The sequence below is a fragment of the Centruroides sculpturatus genome, unplaced genomic scaffold (genome assembly GCF_000671375.1).
Source record: "Centruroides sculpturatus isolate CEXI.00-Female unplaced genomic scaffold, Cexi_2.0 scaffold50, whole genome shotgun sequence".
In the NCBI taxonomy this organism is placed as follows: Eukaryota; Metazoa; Arthropoda; class Arachnida; order Scorpiones; family Buthidae; genus Centruroides; species Centruroides sculpturatus.
In genome coordinates this window covers 1,154,941-1,176,800 of record NW_019384891.1, presented here as the reverse complement: position 1 = coordinate 1,176,800, position 21,860 = coordinate 1,154,941, and the positions used below count along the sequence as shown (strand labels likewise).

The following is a 21,860-nucleotide window of genomic DNA, read 5'->3' as shown; positions in this document are numbered from 1 at the left end:
TTAAAAATGATTTCACATTAAAACATTTTTATTTAAATGTCTAATTTTTTGCATTTCAAATAATTTGTTCTTAATTTTCTTGCATATTCGGAACGATTTTCGAATAGGACATTCTATTTCGTTCCAGTTTGTATTTAAATCTAAGCGTGAATATCGGTGTTTTGAATTATATTTAAATCTTTTAAACATGATACTGAAGTATTTCATATGTTTATTATGCATTTCCTGCATGGCCGAGGAATCATTTGACTCTAATAACTGTACGGAATTTCAGAGCGAAGTTAAATTAAAGCAAAATTATAAAAGTAGAAATACGGTAAATACTGGAACAGCACTGAAATTCATTAATGGTAACAGTGGATTTAGCAGATTCGAAGAGAATGATATTGTTTCGCTAATGAACATTTACAGAAATAATACGACTCCCCCCGCTGCTGATCTGTATAGCTTGGTAAGTCTTTAACCATTAGGCTCGTATTTTCTCGAAAATTAACATAGAAAAGGAAACTATCGATGAAGATTTACAATATTTGTTTCATTTTTCCAGGTATGGAGCGATGCTTTAGCAAAACTGGCAAGAAAGTGGGGAGATAGATGCGTTAATAAACAAGGACCCGATAAATGTCTCAATGTTATTGGACAGAATATATATGTGGGAAGCGGTGATTACAAAGATGCACTTGAAGAATGGTACGTGGAAGAGAAAGATTATATTTACTCCACCACCGCATGTAGAAAACAATGTAAACACTATTTAGCGGTAAGAATAGTCGATTAACATTATTAAAACTCGTCGTAATAATGAATTTGTTTTAAGTAAATATCTATTATTTAGATGGTTTCGTCTAAAACATATTCTGTAGGATGTTCGAGGTCTGACTGTAAACGGTCCGGGTTAAAGAATCTAATCGTTTGTAATTTCTATCCGGTGTAAGTATTGCTGAGATAATTTTAATGTACTTTTATAATTCTGTGTTTTATGCAATCTTATAAATTATTGCTATTTGTTTTAGCTGTTTTGCCCTGTGGGCGCTAAGAGGGTGTTTATGTTTTTAGCATACGTTTCACGGGTTCGGCCCGGCCCATAAAGGAGCTACCAGGTGGTGGGAACGGGAACTGTCGTACAATTTCGAAAAATCCCTGTTGTTATTTTATCCATCTTAACCGTTCGATCATTATCCAGTCTATTTTTATTGTTAAAATACTTATGGATGATATAACCCATTTTACTGCTGTGGGCCACCCAGGGATCGAATTCGACAGATCGGAAAACCGAAAGGAATTTTAGAGAAATGATCCATCGGGATATGTCGAATCACGTTCCTGAATAGCCGGGCGCCTTATGATAAGCCTGTCCGTAAAGTTTTTACTAAAATAACCAACAACGAGTTGCGTAACTTTTCCGGCTATTATAAGATTTTATTTTGAAAATAACCGTCATATTTTTAATTACAATATAATAAAATTGTGTGTGGTGTTATGTGTTATGATATTTTATGAAAATTTTCTGTATTTTTAACTATTATCAAAATGCTCAATTTTAATGGCCGTAATTATTTAAAAAAAATTAAATGCTAATAATGTATAACATTTTCATTAAGTCGACACATGACACACGATCCCTTGTATCTCTCCATTCCCTTGATATTTCATCGCCAAAATTTAACAGCTTCAATGTCCCTTAAATATAAACTGCCGCATCCAATTTCGTTACTTCATCTTTAGACCCACCCGAGATATAAAGCAAAATAGACAGCGATACACACACATAGCGACAAACATACCCACGGAATTTTTTTTCCCGTTTTTCTGATTTTTTTGGGGTTTACAAGTCTAAAAACATGGAGATTTGCAAAATACTCCGAGGTTCAAATTTGATATGATTCCAATACTTTCCCTCGTTATGTATACATAACAACCGGAAAGCTGTAGATCCTCTTAGTTGCCACAGGGCAGTCTAAATCAAATTCTGGATGACTTCCCTACAAGACATCATTTTTAATAGAGAGAATTTCCTATTTGAATCAAAAATCTATTATTCTAAAGTATTTTAACAATTTTAAATATTTGAAAATACTTTCTAATTTCTTTTACGAAATTTCATAACAGTGGCGTATTTTTAAAAGTGAAACCCTTCCTGGAGGGACGGGCTTGCAGTAAATGCGCATCGGATGAGGGAAATGCTTCTTGTTCTCATAATTTGTGTGGTTAGTATTCATAAATTAGATGTTATTTAAATATTCTATTAATTATAAGTTAAATAAAAATTTTTACAGTTAAAAGTAATATTAAAATACCCGAAAAACATTTTCTTATATGCGGTAAGTTAATATAATAGTTTTAATATAAATCATACGGCATAAAAATATTTATTTAATATTCTTTCTGTATTTTAATTATTTTCTTTCCATATTTATTTCAATTTGAAGCTGGATTTAGAAACGAAAATGATATTGTAATAATAATTGCAGCTATAAGAGGATTAATATTTGTAATGTCGTTATAAGTTGAAGAGGAAAACAAGTTAATATAAAGACTAAAAACATTCATTTAATGTTTAATTATAAATAAATGTAATATTAAATTTAGGAACTAAATAAATAATTTGTTTTCTCATTGTAAAATATTCGTAGACTGTGTTTTTTTTAACAGTTACTTAATCGGGGCATTTTTCCGTGAGCTTTCCATATCTGTTCTCATCGTTTATTTATCTAACTCCGTTCTGGAGATTAAGGAAGGACAGACAGACATGTTAGGACACAATTTTTTACAAATTGTAGTTCAACAACTCATGTTATCATCATCATCCGTAGCAAATCAGTAGATGAGTGGATAAGATGACTGAACACTAGTCTGGGTTGGCGTATGACCAACGAGAAGGCTAAATACAATTTTACAGGTTTTCTTCACCTGTCTGATAATCTAAATACAGGACAATTTTTGGTAAAGTGTCTTCCTGGGAGTCAATCCTTCTTGGAAGATCACTGAACATTGCTTTGCCACATCCCATCAATCCAATTTCTTAAATTCTACTTGTAATTAATTTCCTGTTTTCAATACCTGTTTTTCATGTACTAATTTCTAAGTTATTGTAAAATAAGATAAATTGCACCATCCATTAGTCACGTTGTAACTGAATATGACTCACTCAAATCGTAATTTAAAAAATTTCAAAATTATATAATTAATCTACTTTTTTTGGTGATTAATATTTACTGCTATATTTCTGAATAATGACAATTAATTATTATCGTTAAAATGTTTTTAAAGAGTCCGAATGACGGGAGTAAGTACCGCAAAACTTGAGAGTTATGCCTCCGTGGAAAAATTTCCTTGGGTCTTTCTATGGGAGCTGATGTACAACACGTAAAGAAATTCCAAAGAATTCCATGTGGCCAGCCGTTGGTCATGTGCTAACACACGTCCAACTATCATTGTTAAATGATTTTATTCATTCGAACATTGCTTTGGCTGAAACTAAACATAAAGTGGTGGAATGTTGGTATTGCTTTTTTTAGCCATAAATAAGTTTTATTTAATATTTCAATATTAAAATTTTTTATACAATTTTGAAAATGAATCATATAAATCACTCGAAAGTAACAAAGTTTGAACATTAAGGTGTTCCAACGAAGAAATAATTTTGTAATACTCCAATAATTAACAACAGAAAAAATTCAGATGAAATTCTGTGGGCAATGTTTTCTTCACTTTCTGATTGTAGGCCTACGCCTAAACAAAATAAATAAATAAATTATCAAACATTCGGATACTTTTTGAACATAAAACAATTAAAAAATATATTTACTTTGTGTACAAAAAGCAGTTTCATTCGATATTTCGAAATTTTTTGGCACTTGCAAAGAATAAAACAGTGCATTAATAAAAACATTTAAAAAATCAAACATAAATTTATAATAAAAAATTTACCACATAAATTAAAATCACATTTATCCTTATTCTCGCATTCTTCACATGAATTGCCTTTCTTGTACGGCCTCTGACTTAAATCCTCTATTCTGTATAAAATAAAAATTATTAAATATTAAAAAAGTACATATTTTGGACTGTTTCCACTCCATTGACTAGCTGGTAAGACGATCTTTCTAATTATATCCATCCTAGATTTGTTCAAACTCACAATGGAGGCGGCCGGGAGGTCAGAAACGGGACTTAACACGTCCCGAACAGATTGCCCATAAAAAACTGCTAGGAAGTTGCTTCGAATTCGATTCCAGGTCTTTCACAGCAATAGAGTAGCGCATTAACCGTCTCATCCATCCGGAGGACTTATATGAAAACCTTTAATATAAATGTGTTCTCCATCCAGTTTTACAGAGAAGATAACACCACCGAACACTGGTAGTTGGTTGGATGGATTTTCGGGGATCGCCAACAAGCTGGCCATTTCTATTTTTCTATGAGAATCTGGCCGCTATTTAGGTACCAAGCACTTAATATTTTAGCCGTATTGTAGCAAGTTCATATTTAGCATTAAGTTTCTAAGATGTTTTATTATATTATTCACATATTGTTCCTAATTTGAGCTTTTTAATTCAGAAATATGTCTAGATTACCTACTCTGGTCTAGTCTAAAGTAGTCGAAAACAACTCTCACCGGTATTTGGCGAAATAATTTTTTAACATTAAGCACGTATAATTTTGGGAATTTTTAACATGAAAACTAAATTATATACAGTATACATAATAATAAGAAACGAATTTAAAATTTATTCTCGAATATCATGTATAAATATTGAAATGTATTTTCGCCTGGCATTGATGACATTGATTATGCTGCGTAATGTCGACAGTTTTGTCATATCTAGTCTGTAATTTAATTTATATCAGAATATAATTATGTAATTGTAGTTAAAAGTTATAAGTAAATTACAGTGTTCGAAACAGCTTGAAACTAATGAAAATTTATTTCCTCTCTTCTAATTAAAAATTAAAAGGCATTAACATTAATGTGCGAGACAGTGTTTGTTAATAGTCGTTTAGATTTTGAATTTTGGAGGTTTCTGAAGGCACAAGTGTATGCTGTTAAAAATTTATAATCTTAGTTACTTTAAGAGAAGAAATGTTTGTGCTCTCTATCGAACCCAATGGGTTGAGAAAAATCCTCACAAATATAGTAAAGCGATTCAGAAAATAAGTACTGTACATTGTTAAGGAAACACATAAAGATAAATTGTAAATAATAAATAAACTTCCGATTGGTTCCAGATTTTCAACATTTTGAATCTCTAGTAGATGGCTGAAGAAGTTAACGAAGCGTTAACTTCCATGGGAACCATGTTGTCCATGGGGACAACGAATACTGAAATCTTTATTGTGAAAATTTCGTTTAAAATAATAAATTACACTCATTCCCACATAAGAATAAAATATTAAAATTCCACACTTACGCTGGATAAAAATTACAAATGATGACATGCACAGAACCATCTTTTTTACAATGGGATAGGGAACAACCAACTGTAGTAGTTTCAGCCCATACTACCTGAAAGAAACAAAAGAATTAAATATATACGAAAGAAAAATAATTACTACAAGACTTTGCTCTCACCGTTTTATATCTATCGCAGAATCCATTACAAACATTTGTATCGTAGTCATATAGATTCTTCTGTCTATACCATTGTGTTAATGCTTCTTGATGGCTCTTACTTCCATAATATATATTCTGGCTGAAATGTTTTAGGCAACTTTTAGGGCCGGATTCAAATATACATTTATCGCCCCAATCCTTAGCTATTTTTGCCAAGTCGTCACTCCACACCTGAAAAAGTAACATTCATTCTTACAATACTCACCCGAATTCTAGTACATTATGAATTTCAATATCACTTTTCGAATTCGATTCCAGGTCTTTCACAGCAATAGAGTAGCGCATTAACCGTCTCATCCATCCGGAGGACTTATATGAAAACCTTTAATATAAATGTGTTCTCCATCCAGTTTTACAGAGAAGATAACACCACCGAACACTGGTAGTTGGTTGGATGGATTTTCGGGGATCGCCAACAAGCTGGCCATTTCTATTTTTCTATGAGAATCTGGCCGCTATTTAGGTACCAAGCACTTAATATTTTAGCCGTATTGTAGCAAGTTCATATTTAGCATTAAGTTTCTAAGATGTTTTATTATATTATTCACATATTGTTCCTAATTTGAGCTTTTTAATTCAGAAATATGTCTAGATTACCTACTCTGGTCTAGTCTAAAGTAGTCGAAAACAACTCTCACCGGTATTTGGCGAAATAATTTTTTAACATTAAGCACGTATAATTTTGGGAATTTTTAACATGAAAACTAAATTATATACAGTATACATAATAATAAGAAACGAATTTAAAATTTATTCTCGAATATCATGTATAAATATTGAAATGTATTTTCGCCTGGCATTGATGACATTGATTATGCTGCGTAATGTCGACAGTTTTGTCATATCTAGTCTGTAATTTAATTTATATCAGAATATAATTATGTAATTGTAGTTAAAAGTTATAAGTAAATTACAGTGTTCGAAACAGCTTGAAACTAATGAAAATTTATTTCCTCTCTTCTAATTAAAAATTAAAAGGCATTAACATTAATGTGCGAAACAGTGTTTGTTAATAGTCGTTTAGATTTTGAATTTTGGAGGTTTCTGAAGGCACAAGTGTATGCTGTTAAAAATTTATAATCTTAGTTACTTTAAGAGAAGAAATGTTTGTGCTCTCTATCGAACCCAATGGGTTGAGAAAAATCCTCACAAATATAGTAAAGCGATTCAGAAAATAAGTACTGTACATTGTTAAGGAAACACATAAAGATAAATTGTAAATAATAAATAAACTTCCGATTGGTTCCAGATTTTCAACATTTTGGATCTCTAGTAGATGGCTGAAGAAGTTAACGAAGCGTTAACTTCCATGGGGACCATGTTGTCCATGGGGACAACGAATACTGAAATCTTTATTGTGAAAATTTCGTTTAAAATAATAAATTACACTCATTCCCACATAAGAATAAAATATTAAAATTCCACACTTACGCTGGATAAAAATTACAAATGATGACATGCACAGAACCATCTTTTTTACAATGGGATAGGGAACAACCAACTGTAGTAGTTTCAGCCCATACTACCTGAAAGAAACAAAAGAATTAAATATATACGAAAGAAAAATAATTACTACAAGACTTTGCTCTCACCGTTTTATATCTATCGCAGAATCCATTACAAACATTTGTATCGTAGTCATATAGATTCTTCTGTCTATACCATTGTGTTAATGCTTCTTGATGGCTCTTACTTCCATAATATATATTCTGGCTGAAATGTTTTAGGCAACTTTTAGGGCCGGATTCAAATATACATTTATCGCCCCAATCCTTAGCTATTTTTGCCAAGTCGTCACTCCACATCTGAAAAAGTAACATTCATTCTTACAATACTCACTCGAATTCTAATATACTATTAATATGAATATTACTTACTAATACATTCATATTAGAAGAACCTGGTTCAACATTCTCTCTTAGTAGATTAATATGCCCTAAAACATTCTTCTCTTCTTCTTTAGTAAAGTTACTAAGTAGTAAACTGCTATGTTCTATAAAATACTGAGAGGCATTCACAGAAATGAAGAATCCTTCAAGTTTGCCAATAGAACAAAATAAACATATTATAAGATACTTTGCGAGCTTCATTTTTCTTTAATGGAAAATTAAAATGAAATTAATAAACTTCGAATTTTTTAAATCGTTCTTCAAAGAATTCAATTCGTACGTTCCAGAAAATGGAATCACAATATTCGAAATTAGTCTTTAGATATTTGAAAGTTTCTTCTACGTAACTGATGATCTGATCGATCGTTCAATCGATAGGTCCACAGTTTGAAGTAGAATTTATTGTAATCTGTTGATTTGGTGGTCTTAATCAAGAGTTTTTAGTCATGCAGGTAATAATTCTATAGATGATTAAATTAGCTCTTTCTCCTTACGTCTGAAAATTAAGTGTAATTATTGTAGAGTCCTTTACTAACCGTCTTCTAACGCCTGTATGATTGACACCCCAGTGAATTTTTATGAGATTTGACGACTGGTATCACGTTTGTGGGGGTTAAAATTGTTAACAATTAACACTGTTTTTGTAGGAAAATGTGCGGCTATTAGAGAAAGGTCTGACGTTCAAATTTTTCTTCTGAAACAAGATGGTACACTAAGGGTTATATGTAATTTTTTACATCGCGTGTCGTGCCCCATGTATAACATTTTAGAACTTGACGACCGCATATTTAGTATTTCTCACCGAGAGTAAAAATTCGTATTGTGGTGGACTTGGCGGAGTTTATCGTGGAGGTAGTTGAATGTAGGAGGGTGTAGGCAAAGAGGACTAATCTAAAAAATAAAAAGAAAAAGGGCACAAGCATCTTCCCGTATAGTTTCCTTAGAGCCATAGAGAGTAACTCTGAAAAATATGTGTAGAAGTTCATAGGAAACATACAGACCAACAGAAGAACATTTTATTTTCTATATGTATGAAATACCAGATATAGTAATCTTATATCAAAAATATTTTCATGTTATCATAGGAAACATACAGACCAACAGAAGAACATTTTATTTTCTATATGTATGAAATACCAGATATAGTAATCTTATACCAAAAATATTTTCATGTTACAGACATTGTAAGTGCAGTTATAAAAGTAAATATTTACATTTAATTTGTAGTTTTTTTAAAAAATTAATAAACATAAACCTTCAATTGTATTTGAACATTTTATAACAAAATCTCATAAACAGATGGTGCCACATACTTTGTTTGATNGTTAAATGTAATCAGATTAATTTAAATTTAATGGAAAGTGAAGTCATTCATCGTATTGCATTACTTTTCTTCGTAATGTGGACACAAAAAGATCTTGTGGATTCGGCTGGAGAAGCTTGGTTGAGAGGAACATGACCCGATGTATTTTTCTCTTGATAGTCGATGAGATTCATGGATTTTATCTGTTAATGTTCGATCCAGGATCGATCGTTGTAGTTAAGACGTTGGCCCGAATTCGATCCCGGAACTCCGAAATTTGCATAAGACGTCATCTCGTATCTGCTGTCAGAGATCTTAGCTGACGTCTTAATTAACTGCATCAACTATCTTGCCGGTTCATTTATCATTTCTATTGGTTTTTAATATTTTAAAATAACGAATCTTGGCAACGATATTTCGCTTATAACAGATTGATATTTCCTTCAATATGCACAAACTCAGACTGAAAAATTTTCTAGTCTTTCAATTTTTAAAAAGCTATAATATTTACTTGGATTTTGTCCACCAAGTTGATGAAAACACTGAACACTTAATTGATCGTGGGTTTGTACCGCACCAACGGACTGGCCACGTGGATTTTACGCGTTTTATTCACGATAAATTCAATAGAAAGTAAATTCGTAAATATGAATTTACATTCTACTGTATTTATTGATCGCGATTTATGTTTCGGTGAGAAGAAAGATCGTTGTAATTTCGAATTTAGTCTTCACTTGCTACCTAATTTTATAAAAATAAACCTATTTATTTTATTAACATTAAATAAACAATTAATGAGTAAATTGTGTGTGTTGTGAGATTTTATCACAAAAATTTTTTATATTGTTAATTACTAGCAGATAAGTCTGGTGTTGCTCGGGCAATATTAACAATAGCGAAAATTAAATCTTGCACGTCGCTTTCTCTTAACACTTCCATTGTTAAGGAATACACTTCTTTCATCCCCACGTCCACATCCGCTACGCACGAAAACAGGCAGTTACCATCTCCTTGTATAGATGTGGTACCCTACTAAAACGCAGTTAAAAATAAAAAAAAATTGCATCTAAAGTAGTATAGTAGAAGCTGAGTTCTTTAGGATAAGCCTTAAACTTTTCCCTCTTCCCTGCGGGGGGATTACGAAAAATTCCTTCTTAGTGTACATTCTCGTGACTATTTGGTACTCAGTCATTCTAACTGAGTACCAAATTTCAACTTTCAACTCCTAACCGTTTGTGCTTTGCGCTTATTATTATTATTATCATGAACCCATCTCGATTATATTATAAGATTACACAAATAGAATAAAGCTTAATTTTAAGGATTGAGAAAAGTTTATTTAAAAAAAAAAGTTGTAAATACTAACAAGTAAAATCTTCATTAAGTTCGACTCTTCTCGAGATACGACATATGAACTCTTATCTCTTCACCTTTAACCACCAAAATCTAATAGTATTAATACCCCCTATAGACGAGCTTCCATGCCAAATTTCGTTTCTTAATTAATCATGACTCATCCTGAGATATTAAACGAAATAAACACCAACAAACAAACATTCAGTAAATTTTTTGGACTTTTTTTTCAGTCTTTTTGGTCCAGATCTCGAAACAGGAAATTTTCAAAAACTCATAGTGCCAAATTTGACACGATTCCAATACTTTCCCTTATGATTAAGAGTACAGTAGTACACAACAAGACGTTTGAGTTCAGATGGAAGATGAAACTTGAACAATTACTATATTGATTGGTGTACAATACATTGCATTGCATACTTCTCGAATAATAATTAACATAATTACAGTAATTTTAAATGAAAGAATACATTTTGAAAGATTTTGTACTTTACGCAATGATTTATAAAGATAATGGTTACTTTGTAATTCATTGCATTGAAATTACAACATTCATTATTTTATTGTATTCGGTGTAAACGGATGGGTAAATTCGCCGTAATAGCCTTATTCGAATGATATCACTAAGTTTCCTTTTGCTCCTTTTGAGTAAATTATATCGTGATGAGCATCACCGACATTTTGTAAAGGATAAACGCGGTGTACAATTGGTTTCAACCATCCATCTGCAAAACCGAAACAGGTTTTTATTGCGCCTTCAAGCCATTCTTCCTGTAAAATAACTTTTATATTATTCTAATTTATAATAAATAAAATTGACTCTAGAAAATTATTTACATCGGTTGTGGAAAGCAACGATACACCAGTAATTGTAGTTTCAGAAGCCATCATCAATCTGGGATTAATTGTTACATTTCCTCTGCAACCGATGATCTGTAATGAATATATGTATATATATAAAGATTATGAGATATTGTGAGCAAATATATTTTTATCTGATAAGTTTTTTTAATCATTTTCCTTATACGACCGGCAGAGCAGTTAAGAAGACCTTTCTGGAGGACCCGGAATCGAATTTAGACGGTCGGAAAATCCCAACAATTTTCGGAGGGAAGTTTGATCAGATATGTCAGGCACTATCCCTCGCCACCTAGGCGACACATCATGGATCTAGCCGAACCCACGATGGACTTCCTAAAAGTATCGTCTTAGTGTCCATAGGAAGAGAAAATTTTAAAAATAATTTTTCGTAAACTAGTTATTTGCAATGGAAAGTTACTGTATCTATATTAGATATTAGATAGTTAATACGAACCCATATTAACAGGCAATTTGAATGTATTTTCTAAACTTGAAAAATGGTTTTTAGAAAAGTTATTCTTCACAAAATTTGTTAAATGTAATCAGATTAATTTAAATTTAATGGAAAGTGAAGTCATTCATCGTATTGCATTACTTTTCTTCGTAATGTGGACACAAAAAGATCTTGTGGATTCGGCTGGAGAAGCCTGGTTGAGAGGAACATGACCCGATGTATTTTTCTCTTGATAGTCGATGAGATTCATGGATTTTATCTGTTAATGTTCGATCCAGGATCGATCGTTGTAGTTAAGACGTTGGCCCGAATTCGATCCCGGAACTCCGAAATTTGCATAAGACGTCATCTCGTATCTGCTGTCAGAGATCTTAGCTGACGTCTTAATTAACTGCATCAACTATCTTGCCGGTTCATTTATCATTTCTATTGGTTTTTAATATTTTAAAATAACGAATCTTGGCAACGATATTTCGCTTATAACAGATTGATATTTCCTTCAATATGCACAAACTCAGACTGAAAAATTTTCTAGTCTTTCAATTTTTAAAAAGCTATAATATTTACTTGGATTTTGTCCACCAAGTTGATGAAAACACTGAACACTTAATTGATCGTGGGTTTGTACCGCACCAACGGACTGGCCACGTGGATTTTACGCGTTTTATTCACGATAAATTCAATAGAAAGTAAATTCGTAAATATGAATTTACATTCTACTGTATTTATTGATCGCGATTTATGTTTCGGTGAGAAGAAAGATCGTTGTAATTTCGAATTTAGTCTTCACTTGCTACCTAATTTTATAAAAATAAACCTATTTATTTTATTAACATTAAATAAAATGTCTTGTTTTCTCTGTAAAAATTGGATTGAATTGGTGAAATACGGTTGTGGAACGTTTGAAGGTAGTATCTCCCAGGAGGATTTTCTATGGAAAAACTGGCCCTATGTAGGTGTTAGACGCGTGAAGAAAACACGAAAATTTGTGGCCAGCTTGTCGCTTTAGGACAAACCTGCGATCTGTTTCTAGTGTCCAGTTGGTTACTGATGGGCTCATAAAAAATGACTAAGTATAAAATTTTTACCATGACTCTTCCTCGAGGAGCTAAAATTTCCAAATCCTTTCCTAAATTAACATTCGATAACATTTCTAAGATAACATCTATTCCGGTATTTCCAGTTGTTTGCTGTAATGCAATAATAAAAAGTAAAATAATCGGTAAGTTAAAGATAAAAAATAATTTCGCTGAAGTTACCTTTATTGCATCTATATAATTTTTATCTTTATGAGAAAAAACGTAATCGGCGCCACTTTCTCGAACTAATTTCATCCCTTCCGAAGTTCCTGCAGTACCGATAGTAGTCATGCCATAATGTTTACACATCTGTATAGCTGCTAAACCCACTGCACCACTTGCACCATGAACAAGAACAGTTTCTCCTTTCTTAGCATTTGCTCTAATTTTAATTTATTTGAAAATATTTGAAATAAATGAAATAATGGCGAAAATGAATTTTAATTGTTAAACGAATAAATATACTTAAAAATTAACGCTCTGTATGCTGTGAAATAAGCAATTCCGGCTGAAGCACCCTGTTGATAAGTAAGATTTCCAAGTAGAAAAGTTTCTTTTTCGTCCACTGCTACGTAATCAGCGTAAGTACCTTGAGTATTTTGGGACAGTTTACAAACAAATACGCTATCTCCAACCTACTCGATTAATACACGACTCTGAAATTAAATATTTATGTAATTTTTCGAATGAGAATTGTTTACCTTTAAACTTTTCACATTTTTTCCTACTGCTTCAATTATTCCAGCGGCATCTTTACCAAGAATATGAGGAAAATCAAGATCATTCATTGCACCTTCACGAAGATACGTATCTACTGGATTTACACCCGCATATTTAACTTTCACTAAAACCTGAAAAAGTGCATTCAAGATAATATAAAATTCTTGCAAATTTATCCAAAATAGAGTAAATATTTGTAAAAATTAAGAATCTTAGGAATTAGCCATGTACAGTACAGTAATTTGGTAAGTCCAATAAACCCGTTCAAAGTAAATTTGTTAAAACTTATTTAGTTAAATATCGAAATAATGATAATTTGAGTGAACGACCAAATTTGACTGATTTAGGCCTAATTGATGATCTGTAATTCATTCAGTTAATTAAGCAAATGATAAATTGACCTTATAAACGATTTATAAAATAGTTTATTTGTTTAATAATCCTGAACATTTCATACCTACAGTGGCCGATTGGATAAAAACCACTGAATTCTAGTGGAGTTTTCCGAGTTTTCTTCACCTTTGTAACATCTAAATAGAGCCAGTTTCCCATAGAAAATCCTTCTGGGAGACAGATCTCCCACGTGTTATATTACTTTATTCCATCACTCTACTCCATTATTTAACATTTCATTAAAACTTAGGTTATAGTTCTACATGTCACCAGGAAGCATGAAAATGGAAATTTTGTAGTGTCTTGTAAAGTACCTATCACTTATCAGTGGAACATCTAAGGGGCTCAGCTTTTCATTGGGATACAGAGCATCAAAGTTTGAAGCTCTGTTAATTGTTAAACGAATAAATATACTTAAAAATTAACGCTCTGTATGCTGTGAAATAAGCAATTTCGGCTGAAGCACCCTGTTGATAAGTATGATAAGCACCCTGTTGATACAGAGCATCAAAGTTTGAAGCTCTGTATTCCAATCGCAAATAAGACAGCTACGAGATGTTATCTTATGTTAAAACAATAATTTTAATCCCAAAGTTCTTTTCAGAAAGTCAATTGTTTTGTCTGTTTTTGAGTCCTCACGTCCTGTGGATACTAAGATGACTTTTTTCCTACAGTCCTGGGGGATTTAAGGCCCACAAAACGGCAGCTGAGTAATGATCGGACTCTACTTATCCTGTTTTATCGCCCATGAAAAATTTCTGGAGAATTGTTAATCCGAAATTTGAGCCCGAGTTCCCAGAGAGATAAACTCGGCTGTCTAACCGTTACACAAAATATTCAAGAAAAATAAATTAGATTAAAAATTAACATTAAAATTTCTCACTTGCTTGTCAGTTATAGTTGGAATTGGTACGTCATTGCGAATTTGAAAAACTTCTGGTCCTCCATATGTTTCTATTATCGCGGCACGCATGTGCTTTACCATTTTTGTAAATCTACAAAATATGTTATTCTAATATTTAAAAAATAATAATAAAATGCAAGTTTAATTAATTTTTAATTAAATACTAAGGTATATTATACTCGTAGTTAACTTAAAAATTAAGTTAAAAATATAAGGCAACTTACAGTGTGGGAAAAGCCTAGATTTACTAAAGTAAATGGATCAAAGTTTAATTCAGAATAAGAATTCAGTTCGACTGATAAGATTATTTAATTATTTTTCTTATTTTTTACTCCGCCCTTTGGGTACTAAGAGGATTGGATTAGATTGGTGACATAAAACAACGCAAAATATCAGCGATATGCCAATTAATGAAATCATTTCTATGGGAAATTGGTCACTATTCAGGTATCAGATACGTGAAAATAACCCGGAAAAGTCGCTTGTTGGTCAGGCGTGAATCCACGACCAATTAGGAATCAGCCTTCAAATAATTTTGTTAACAATAATTATTAATTTTGTTAACAATACCGAGTTTTAGTCTGATTAATCAATTAGACCAGGGGTCATATACTATTTCAGAAAGACCTCATGATGAATTACAGCTTGCATATGTTGATACATTTAGTATATACACATTAATTAAATACAAACTCTATTTGGATAAATCCTTTATTTAAAAAAATAGATTAAAAAAGCATAATTTTATAACTGTAAAGTTTATTTTTGCTAGCACGAAATTTTATCATTTAATATCTTATCAGGCAGACAAAAGAGGCGACAAAAGGGCGCAAGTTTTCCATCCTTGAACTAGACTTTAAATTATTATTTGCAGTCTAGATTAGTTGATTGAAATTATCGACTAACCCAAGGTTAATATTCAGATTAAATAAATTTATCTAATCAGTTTTTCAAAATTAAAATTTGATCTATTTACACACGTTACTTTAGTAAATCTACACATTTCTGGCATTGCATAATAGCTAATAAATTGTATTGTTTATTTAAAAAAGTAATTATTTTTAACACCAATGTAATAACTCGAATGTTAAAACTAAGAGGTATTTCATTTATTTGATAATACATTTGGTTTCTGGTTTAGTTAATATCAATAAAGTTTTGCTATAATCAAAGTTCTATCCATAAATCTGAAACCATAGGAGTTATATTAATTCATCTTTGTTTATTCTTTTATATGTAAAACATGATGTTGAGTGAGATAGAACGAACTCCAGTTACTTTGATGGTGAAAGTCCGCAATCAGAGTGAAGTTGCTGAAGATTTCAATAGGCTCTGTGGATGATTAATTTGAAGTCTGGATGCAATTCCAGGAATGTTTCATCGGCGGTCTGTCCGGATATGTAGACCTCATTTCTTCTCACCCATAGCCATCGTGTGCCTAAATAAAGCCATAATGATTAAAAAAGTCCTCGGAGCAGAAAATGATAAAAATTAAAAAATTTCAGCAATTCCGAGTTGCGTAACTTTCCCGGCTGTTACGAGATATCATTCAAAAAATAACTTTTATATTATCAAGTATAATAAATAAAATTGCGTGTGGCACCATCTGTTATGATATTTTGTTATAAAATGTTTCAAATACAATTGAATGTTTATGTTTAATTTAATTTTTTTTAAACTACAGATTAAAACTAAAATATTTACTTTTATAATTTCATTTAAAATGTTTGTAACAAACATATTTACGTTGGGCACGACACGATGTAAGAAAATTACATATAATCCTTGGTGTACTATAAATAAAAATCTTGTTTCGGAGGAGAAATTTGAAATTCAGACCTTTCTCTAATAGCCATACATTTCCCCACAAAAACAGTGTTAATTGTTAACTGTTTTAACCCTCACAAACGCAATACCAGTTGTCAGATTTCATAAAAGTTCACTGGTTTCAATCATCCAGACGTTACACAACGGTTATTGAAGGACACTACAATAATTATACTTAATTTTTAGACGTAAGGAGAAAGAGCTAATTTAATCATCTATAGAATTAGATAATTAAACCCGCAAGAGTCTTGATTGAGACCACCTATCTACAGATTACAATAGATTCTACTACAAACTGTGGACCGCCCGACACACCGACCTATTGAACGATCGATGAGATCAGCAGTTACGTAGAACGAACGTTTAAATATCGAAAGACTAAATTTGAATATTGCGATTCTATTTTATCGAATGTACGAATTGAATTCCACGTTCAATTTGAAGAACTATTTAGGAAATTCGAAGTTTATCAATTTCATTTTAAACTCGCATTAAAGAAAAATGAAGCTTTCAAAGTATTTTATGATATGTTTATTTTGCTCTATTGGCCAATTTGAAGGATTCTTCATTTCTGTGAATGCCTCCGAGTATTTTATAGATCATAGCAGTTTACAACTTAATTTTTCTAAACAAGAAGAAAAGAGTATTTTAGGGCACATTAATCTATTAAGAGAAACTATTGAACCAGGTTCTTCTAATATGAATAAATTAGTAAGTGATATTGAAATTCATAATGTACTAGAATTCGGGTGAGTATTGTAAGAATGAATGTTACTTTTTCAGGTGTGGAGTGACGACTTGGCAAAAATAGCTAAGGATTGGGGCGATAAATGTATATTTGAATCCGGCCCTAAAAGTTGCCTTAAACATTTCAGCCAGAATATATATTATGGAAGTAAAGTCTATCAAGATGCATTAATGCAGTGGTACAGAGAGAAGGATTTATATGACTACGATACAAATGTTTGTAATGGATCCTGTGATAGATACAAAACGGTGAGGACAAAGTCGTGTAATAATTACAATATTTTTCTTTCATATTTATTTAATTCTTTTGTTTCTTTCAGCTACTATGGGCTGAAACTACTACAGTTGGTTGTTCCCTATCCGAGTGTAAAAAAAATGGTTCTGTGCATGTCATTATTTGTAATTTTTATCCAGCGTAAGTTGGAATTTTAATATTTTATTCTTACGTGAGAATGAGTGTAATTTATCATTTAAAACGAAATGTTCACAATAAAGGTTTCATTTTTTCCCGGCCCAATAGACGAAGCGTTAAGACATTATCTGCTACTGTGGGGTGATCGGGTGGTCGAGTGTCAGGAATGCGTCCTGCGTATCTGGGTACCAGATACGTATTCCTGACACTAAGCCAGACTCATAATGAAGGCAGCCGGGTATCGGAGGATGAGACCTGACATATTCGGGACGGCCAACCCTCCGAAAAATTGCTGGAAAATACAGGATTCGATTCCCGTGTCTCCTAGAGCGGTAGGCTGACGTCTTAACATCCCCGACCGTCTACTCGATATGCAATAACTTGAAGATTCTGGAACAAATCGGAAGTTTATTTATTATTTACAAATTATCTTTATATCCTGCCCTGATAATCTGCTTATTTTCTCAGTCGCTTTACTATTTTTGTGAGGATTTTGCTCAACCCATTGGGTTCGACAGAGAACACAAAAATCTAATTCTTCTCTTAAAGTAATTAAGATTATAGATTTTTAACAGCACACGCTTGTGTCTTCAGAAACCCCCAAAATTCAAAATCTAAACAACAATTAAGAAACGCTATCTTCGCAACTTTAACACTACGTAAAAATTAAAAGACTTAGTTTCAAGCTGTTTCGAACACTGTAGTTTAATTATAACTTTTAACTACAATTGCATAATTATATTCTGATATAAATTAAATTATAGACTAGATATGACCAGATTGTCGACATTGTGCAGCATAATCAATGTCAGGCGAAAATACATTTTAATATTTTTAGATGAAATTCGAGTATAAATTTTAAATTCGTCTCTTATCATTAAGCATATATAATTTAGTTTTCATGTTATAAATTTCAAAAATTACACGTGCTTAATATTAAAAAATATTACGCTAAATACCGATGAGGGCCGTTTTCAACTACTTTAGATTAGACCAGAGTAGGTAATCTAGACATATTTTTGAATTTGAAAGCTTAAATTAGGAACAATATGTGAATAATATATTTAATAAAACATCTTAAGAACGTAATGCTAAATATGAACTTGCTAAAATACGGAACAAATTTATACATTTTTCGAGTATTTTACCTTTAAAAGTATAAAACTGAAAGAGGTGATTACGATACTGTTTTGACCTTCTGTTTGAAAATATAAAAAGATGTCCATAATAAGTTAATAATTATTAAATTATTATTAAAACTGTTTATCGCCAAAACTTTTCAGATAAAATGGGAAGGATTTTGAATCGAAGCGATGGTATAAGACAACGTATAAATGATCGTGAGACGTTATCTCTTAGCAGATCGTCAAGAGATAATGTCTCAAGATTGGAAAATCTTCGGAAAACTAGCCGCTATTTACGTGCCAGGAATCTAAATAGCGGCCAGTTTCACCCATAGAAAACTAGAAATGTCCAGCCTGTTGGCGACCCCCGAAAATCCATCCAACCAACTACTAGTGTTCGGTGGTGTTATCTTCTCTGTAAAACTGGATGGAGAACACATTTATATTAAAGGTTTTCGTCACCAGCCAGCTGTCTATAGAAATAAAGACACTTATAAGGGAAAACAAGAGTAACATTAAAGTGAGATGGGTTAAGGCCCATGTAGGAATTATGGAGAGGGCGGATGCCCTGGCGAAGGGTGCCATTGAATTCACAGAGATTGCGTATGGGAAAATCCCATTGTCTTTCATCAAAAAGCAACTAAGGCAGCAGACCATAGAAGAATGGCAGGAGAGATGGACGTATAGTGAGAAAGGTCGTTACACATACTGGCTGCTACCCAGTATTGAGGAGAGAATAAAAGATCTTAAATGGCTGCCAGTGGATTTTCTGAGGACTCAACTCTACTCCAATCACTGCAACACTAAAGAGTACTTGAATAGAATAGGGAAAGATCAGGAAAGTATTTGTGATTGTGAAGATGACATAGAGAGCCTTGAGCATCTACTGACAACATGCATTAAGTATGAAAATGAAAGGATGCAGTTACACCTAGTTGCTGCACAGACATTTAATACAGACTGTACAGATCTATACATGCTGATCCGGAATAAGGACATTATCCAAGATCTAAAGAACTTCACGCGAAGTATACTGTCAAAGAGTTGAGGAGCGAGTTGCTCCCACTCTATCAAGCGGCAAGTGGCCGCAATAATTGTAATGGCAAGCTGCATTGCGATTATACATGTTTTACCTATTTCTTTTTATTGTTTAAATTGACTTAATGTAAATTATGATTTATGAATAAAGAAAGCGTTCCCCCTTGTGGTGCTATTTGCGGGACAAGGGTGACTGATCCCTGTATAGGGAAATGATGACCATCCAATGAAAAAAAAAAAAAGGTTTTCGTATAAGTCCTCCGGATAGATGAGACGGTTAATGCGCTACTCTATTGCTGTGAAAGACCTGGAATCGAATTCGAAGCAACTTCCTGGCAGTTTTTTTATGGGCAATCTGTTCGGGACGTGTTAAGTCACGTTTCTGACCTCCCGGCCTCTCCCCATTGTGAGTTTGAACAAATCTAGGATGGATATAATTAGAAAGATCGTCTTACCAGCTAGTCCATGGAGTGGAAACAGTCCAAAATATATACTTTTTTAATATTCAATGATTTTTATTTTATACAGAATAGAGGATTTAAGTCAAAGGCCGTACAAGAAAGGCAATTCATGTGAAGAATGCGAGAATAAGGATAAATGTGATTTTAATTTATGTGGTAAATTTTTTATTATAAATTTATGTTTGATTTTTTAAATGTTTTTATTAATGCACTGTTTTATTCTTTGCAAGTGCCAAAAAATTTCGAAGTATCGAAAGAAACTGCTTTATGTGCACAAAGTAAATATTTTTTTATTATTTTATGTTCAAAAAGTATCGGAATGCTTGATAATTTATGTATTTTTTATAGAAGGAAACGTTGCCCACAGAATTTCATCTGAATTTTTTCTGTTGTTAATTATTGGAGTATTACAAAATTATTTCATCGCTGGAACTTCTTAAAGTTCAAAATTTGTTTATATATTTCAAAGTGTTTTATATGATTTAGTTTCAAAATTGTATAAAAAATTTTAACATTGAAATATTAAATAAAACTTATTTATGGCTAAAGAAAGCAATATCATTATTCCACCACTTCATGTTTAGTTACAGCCCAGCAATGAGCGAATGAATAAAATCATTAAACAATGATAGTTGTCATGGGTTAGCACATGACAAACGATTGTCAACGTGGAATTCTCCGGATTTTCTTCACGTGTTGAACACCAGTTCTGATAGGAAGACCAAGAAAAATTTTCCAGGGAGGCAGAACTTTTAAGTTTCGTTGTACTCTTTCCCATCATTCAGACTGTTATAAATATTTTAACGATAATAATTAATTGTCATTATTCAGAAATATAGGAGTAAATATTAATCACCAAAAAAAGTACAGTAGATTAATTATATAATTTTGGAACTTTTTTATTTATAATTTGAGTCAGTCTTGCTTAGTTACAACATGATTAATCGATTGCACAATTTATCTGATTTCACAACTTAGAAATTTTTCTTATTCTTTCGTTAAGTTTAGATGGAGATTTCAGTTAAAAAGCTATCAATATTCTCCTATAAAGAACGATAGCGTCAGCATCCGATAATCCGCCCGAAGTTTTTAACTGTTTGGCTTTTCGTGAGAGCAGGGGAATAATGCTTTCCGACAGGTCCTAAAAAAGTAACTGGCCCCTGTTCAGTCGTTACAGACGTTTAGAAAAACTCCACGTTCCAGCCTGTCCTGGCGAGGCGCGAACCTACGACCGAACTCCCAGTGTTCAGGGAATGGAACTGCTTGGCCATAACTTAGAAATGAGTAGACTACATAAAAAACAGGCACTGAGAACAGGAAATTAATATAGTATTTAAAAAGCTTGTTACAAATAATTGGATTAATGAAATGCAGCAAAACAATGTTGAGTGATCTTCCAAAAAGGATTGATTCCCAGGAAGACACTTTACCAAAAATTGTCCTGTATATGATATCAGACAGGTGAAGGATTAAAATTTTATTTACCCTTTCCGTTGGTCAAATTCCAACCTAGACTAATTAATGTTCAGTCATCTTATCCACTCGTCTACTGATTTGCTACGGATGATAATAATAACATGAGTTGTTGGACTACAATTTGTAAAAAATTGTAGCCTAACATGTCTGTCTGTCCTTCGTTAATCTCGAGAACGGAGTTAGATAAATAAACGATGAGAACAGA

At 32.2% G+C, this 21,860-nt stretch overlaps 4 protein-coding genes across 4 annotated transcripts; 2 read left to right on the top strand and 2 right to left on the bottom strand.

Annotated features, from left to right (window-relative positions):
• The first annotated feature begins 64 nt into the window (after positions 1–64).
• LOC111631224 (GLIPR1-like protein 1) lies at positions 65–2,598 on the top strand. Its single transcript, XM_023375425.1, has 6 exons — positions 65–451; positions 548–760; positions 836–930; positions 2,110–2,207; positions 2,277–2,321; positions 2,430–2,598. Exons 1-6 carry the CDS (start codon positions 188–190, stop codon positions 2,504–2,506), a joined length of 792 nt encoding a protein of 263 aa, XP_023231193.1. The 5' UTR covers positions 65–187; the 3' UTR covers positions 2,507–2,598.
• A 591-nt stretch (positions 2,599–3,189) lies between these two features.
• On the bottom strand, positions 3,190–7,831 carry LOC111631270 (GLIPR1-like protein 1). The gene is made up of 7 exons (XM_023375488.1): positions 7,492–7,831; positions 7,207–7,419; positions 7,046–7,140; positions 3,931–4,019; positions 3,809–3,856; positions 3,666–3,732; positions 3,190–3,226 (listed from the first exon to the last, which is right to left on the bottom strand). Exons 1-7 carry the CDS (start codon positions 7,702–7,704, stop codon positions 3,190–3,192), a joined length of 762 nt encoding a protein of 253 aa, XP_023231256.1. The 5' UTR covers positions 7,705–7,831.
• Positions 7,832–10,381: 2,550 nt separating this feature from the next.
• On the bottom strand, positions 10,382–15,062 carry LOC111631260 (quinone oxidoreductase-like). Its single transcript, XM_023375478.1, has 8 exons — positions 14,795–15,062; positions 14,550–14,661; positions 13,255–13,404; positions 13,019–13,188; positions 12,734–12,935; positions 12,563–12,664; positions 10,997–11,092; positions 10,382–10,930 (listed from the first exon to the last, which is right to left on the bottom strand). The coding sequence occupies exons 2-8, from the start codon at positions 14,649–14,651 to the stop codon at positions 10,766–10,768; spliced, it is 987 nt and encodes a 328-aa protein (XP_023231246.1). The 5' UTR covers positions 14,652–14,661; positions 14,795–15,062; the 3' UTR covers positions 10,382–10,765.
• Positions 15,063–16,781: 1,719 nt separating this feature from the next.
• On the top strand, positions 16,782–20,674 carry LOC111631261 (GLIPR1-like protein 1). Its single transcript, XM_023375479.1, has 6 exons — positions 16,782–17,108; positions 17,181–17,393; positions 17,465–17,559; positions 20,247–20,335; positions 20,410–20,457; positions 20,528–20,674. The coding sequence occupies exons 1-6, from the start codon at positions 16,899–16,901 to the stop codon at positions 20,617–20,619; spliced, it is 747 nt and encodes a 248-aa protein (XP_023231247.1). The 5' UTR covers positions 16,782–16,898; the 3' UTR covers positions 20,620–20,674.
• The last annotated feature ends 1,186 nt before the right edge of the window (positions 20,675–21,860 follow it).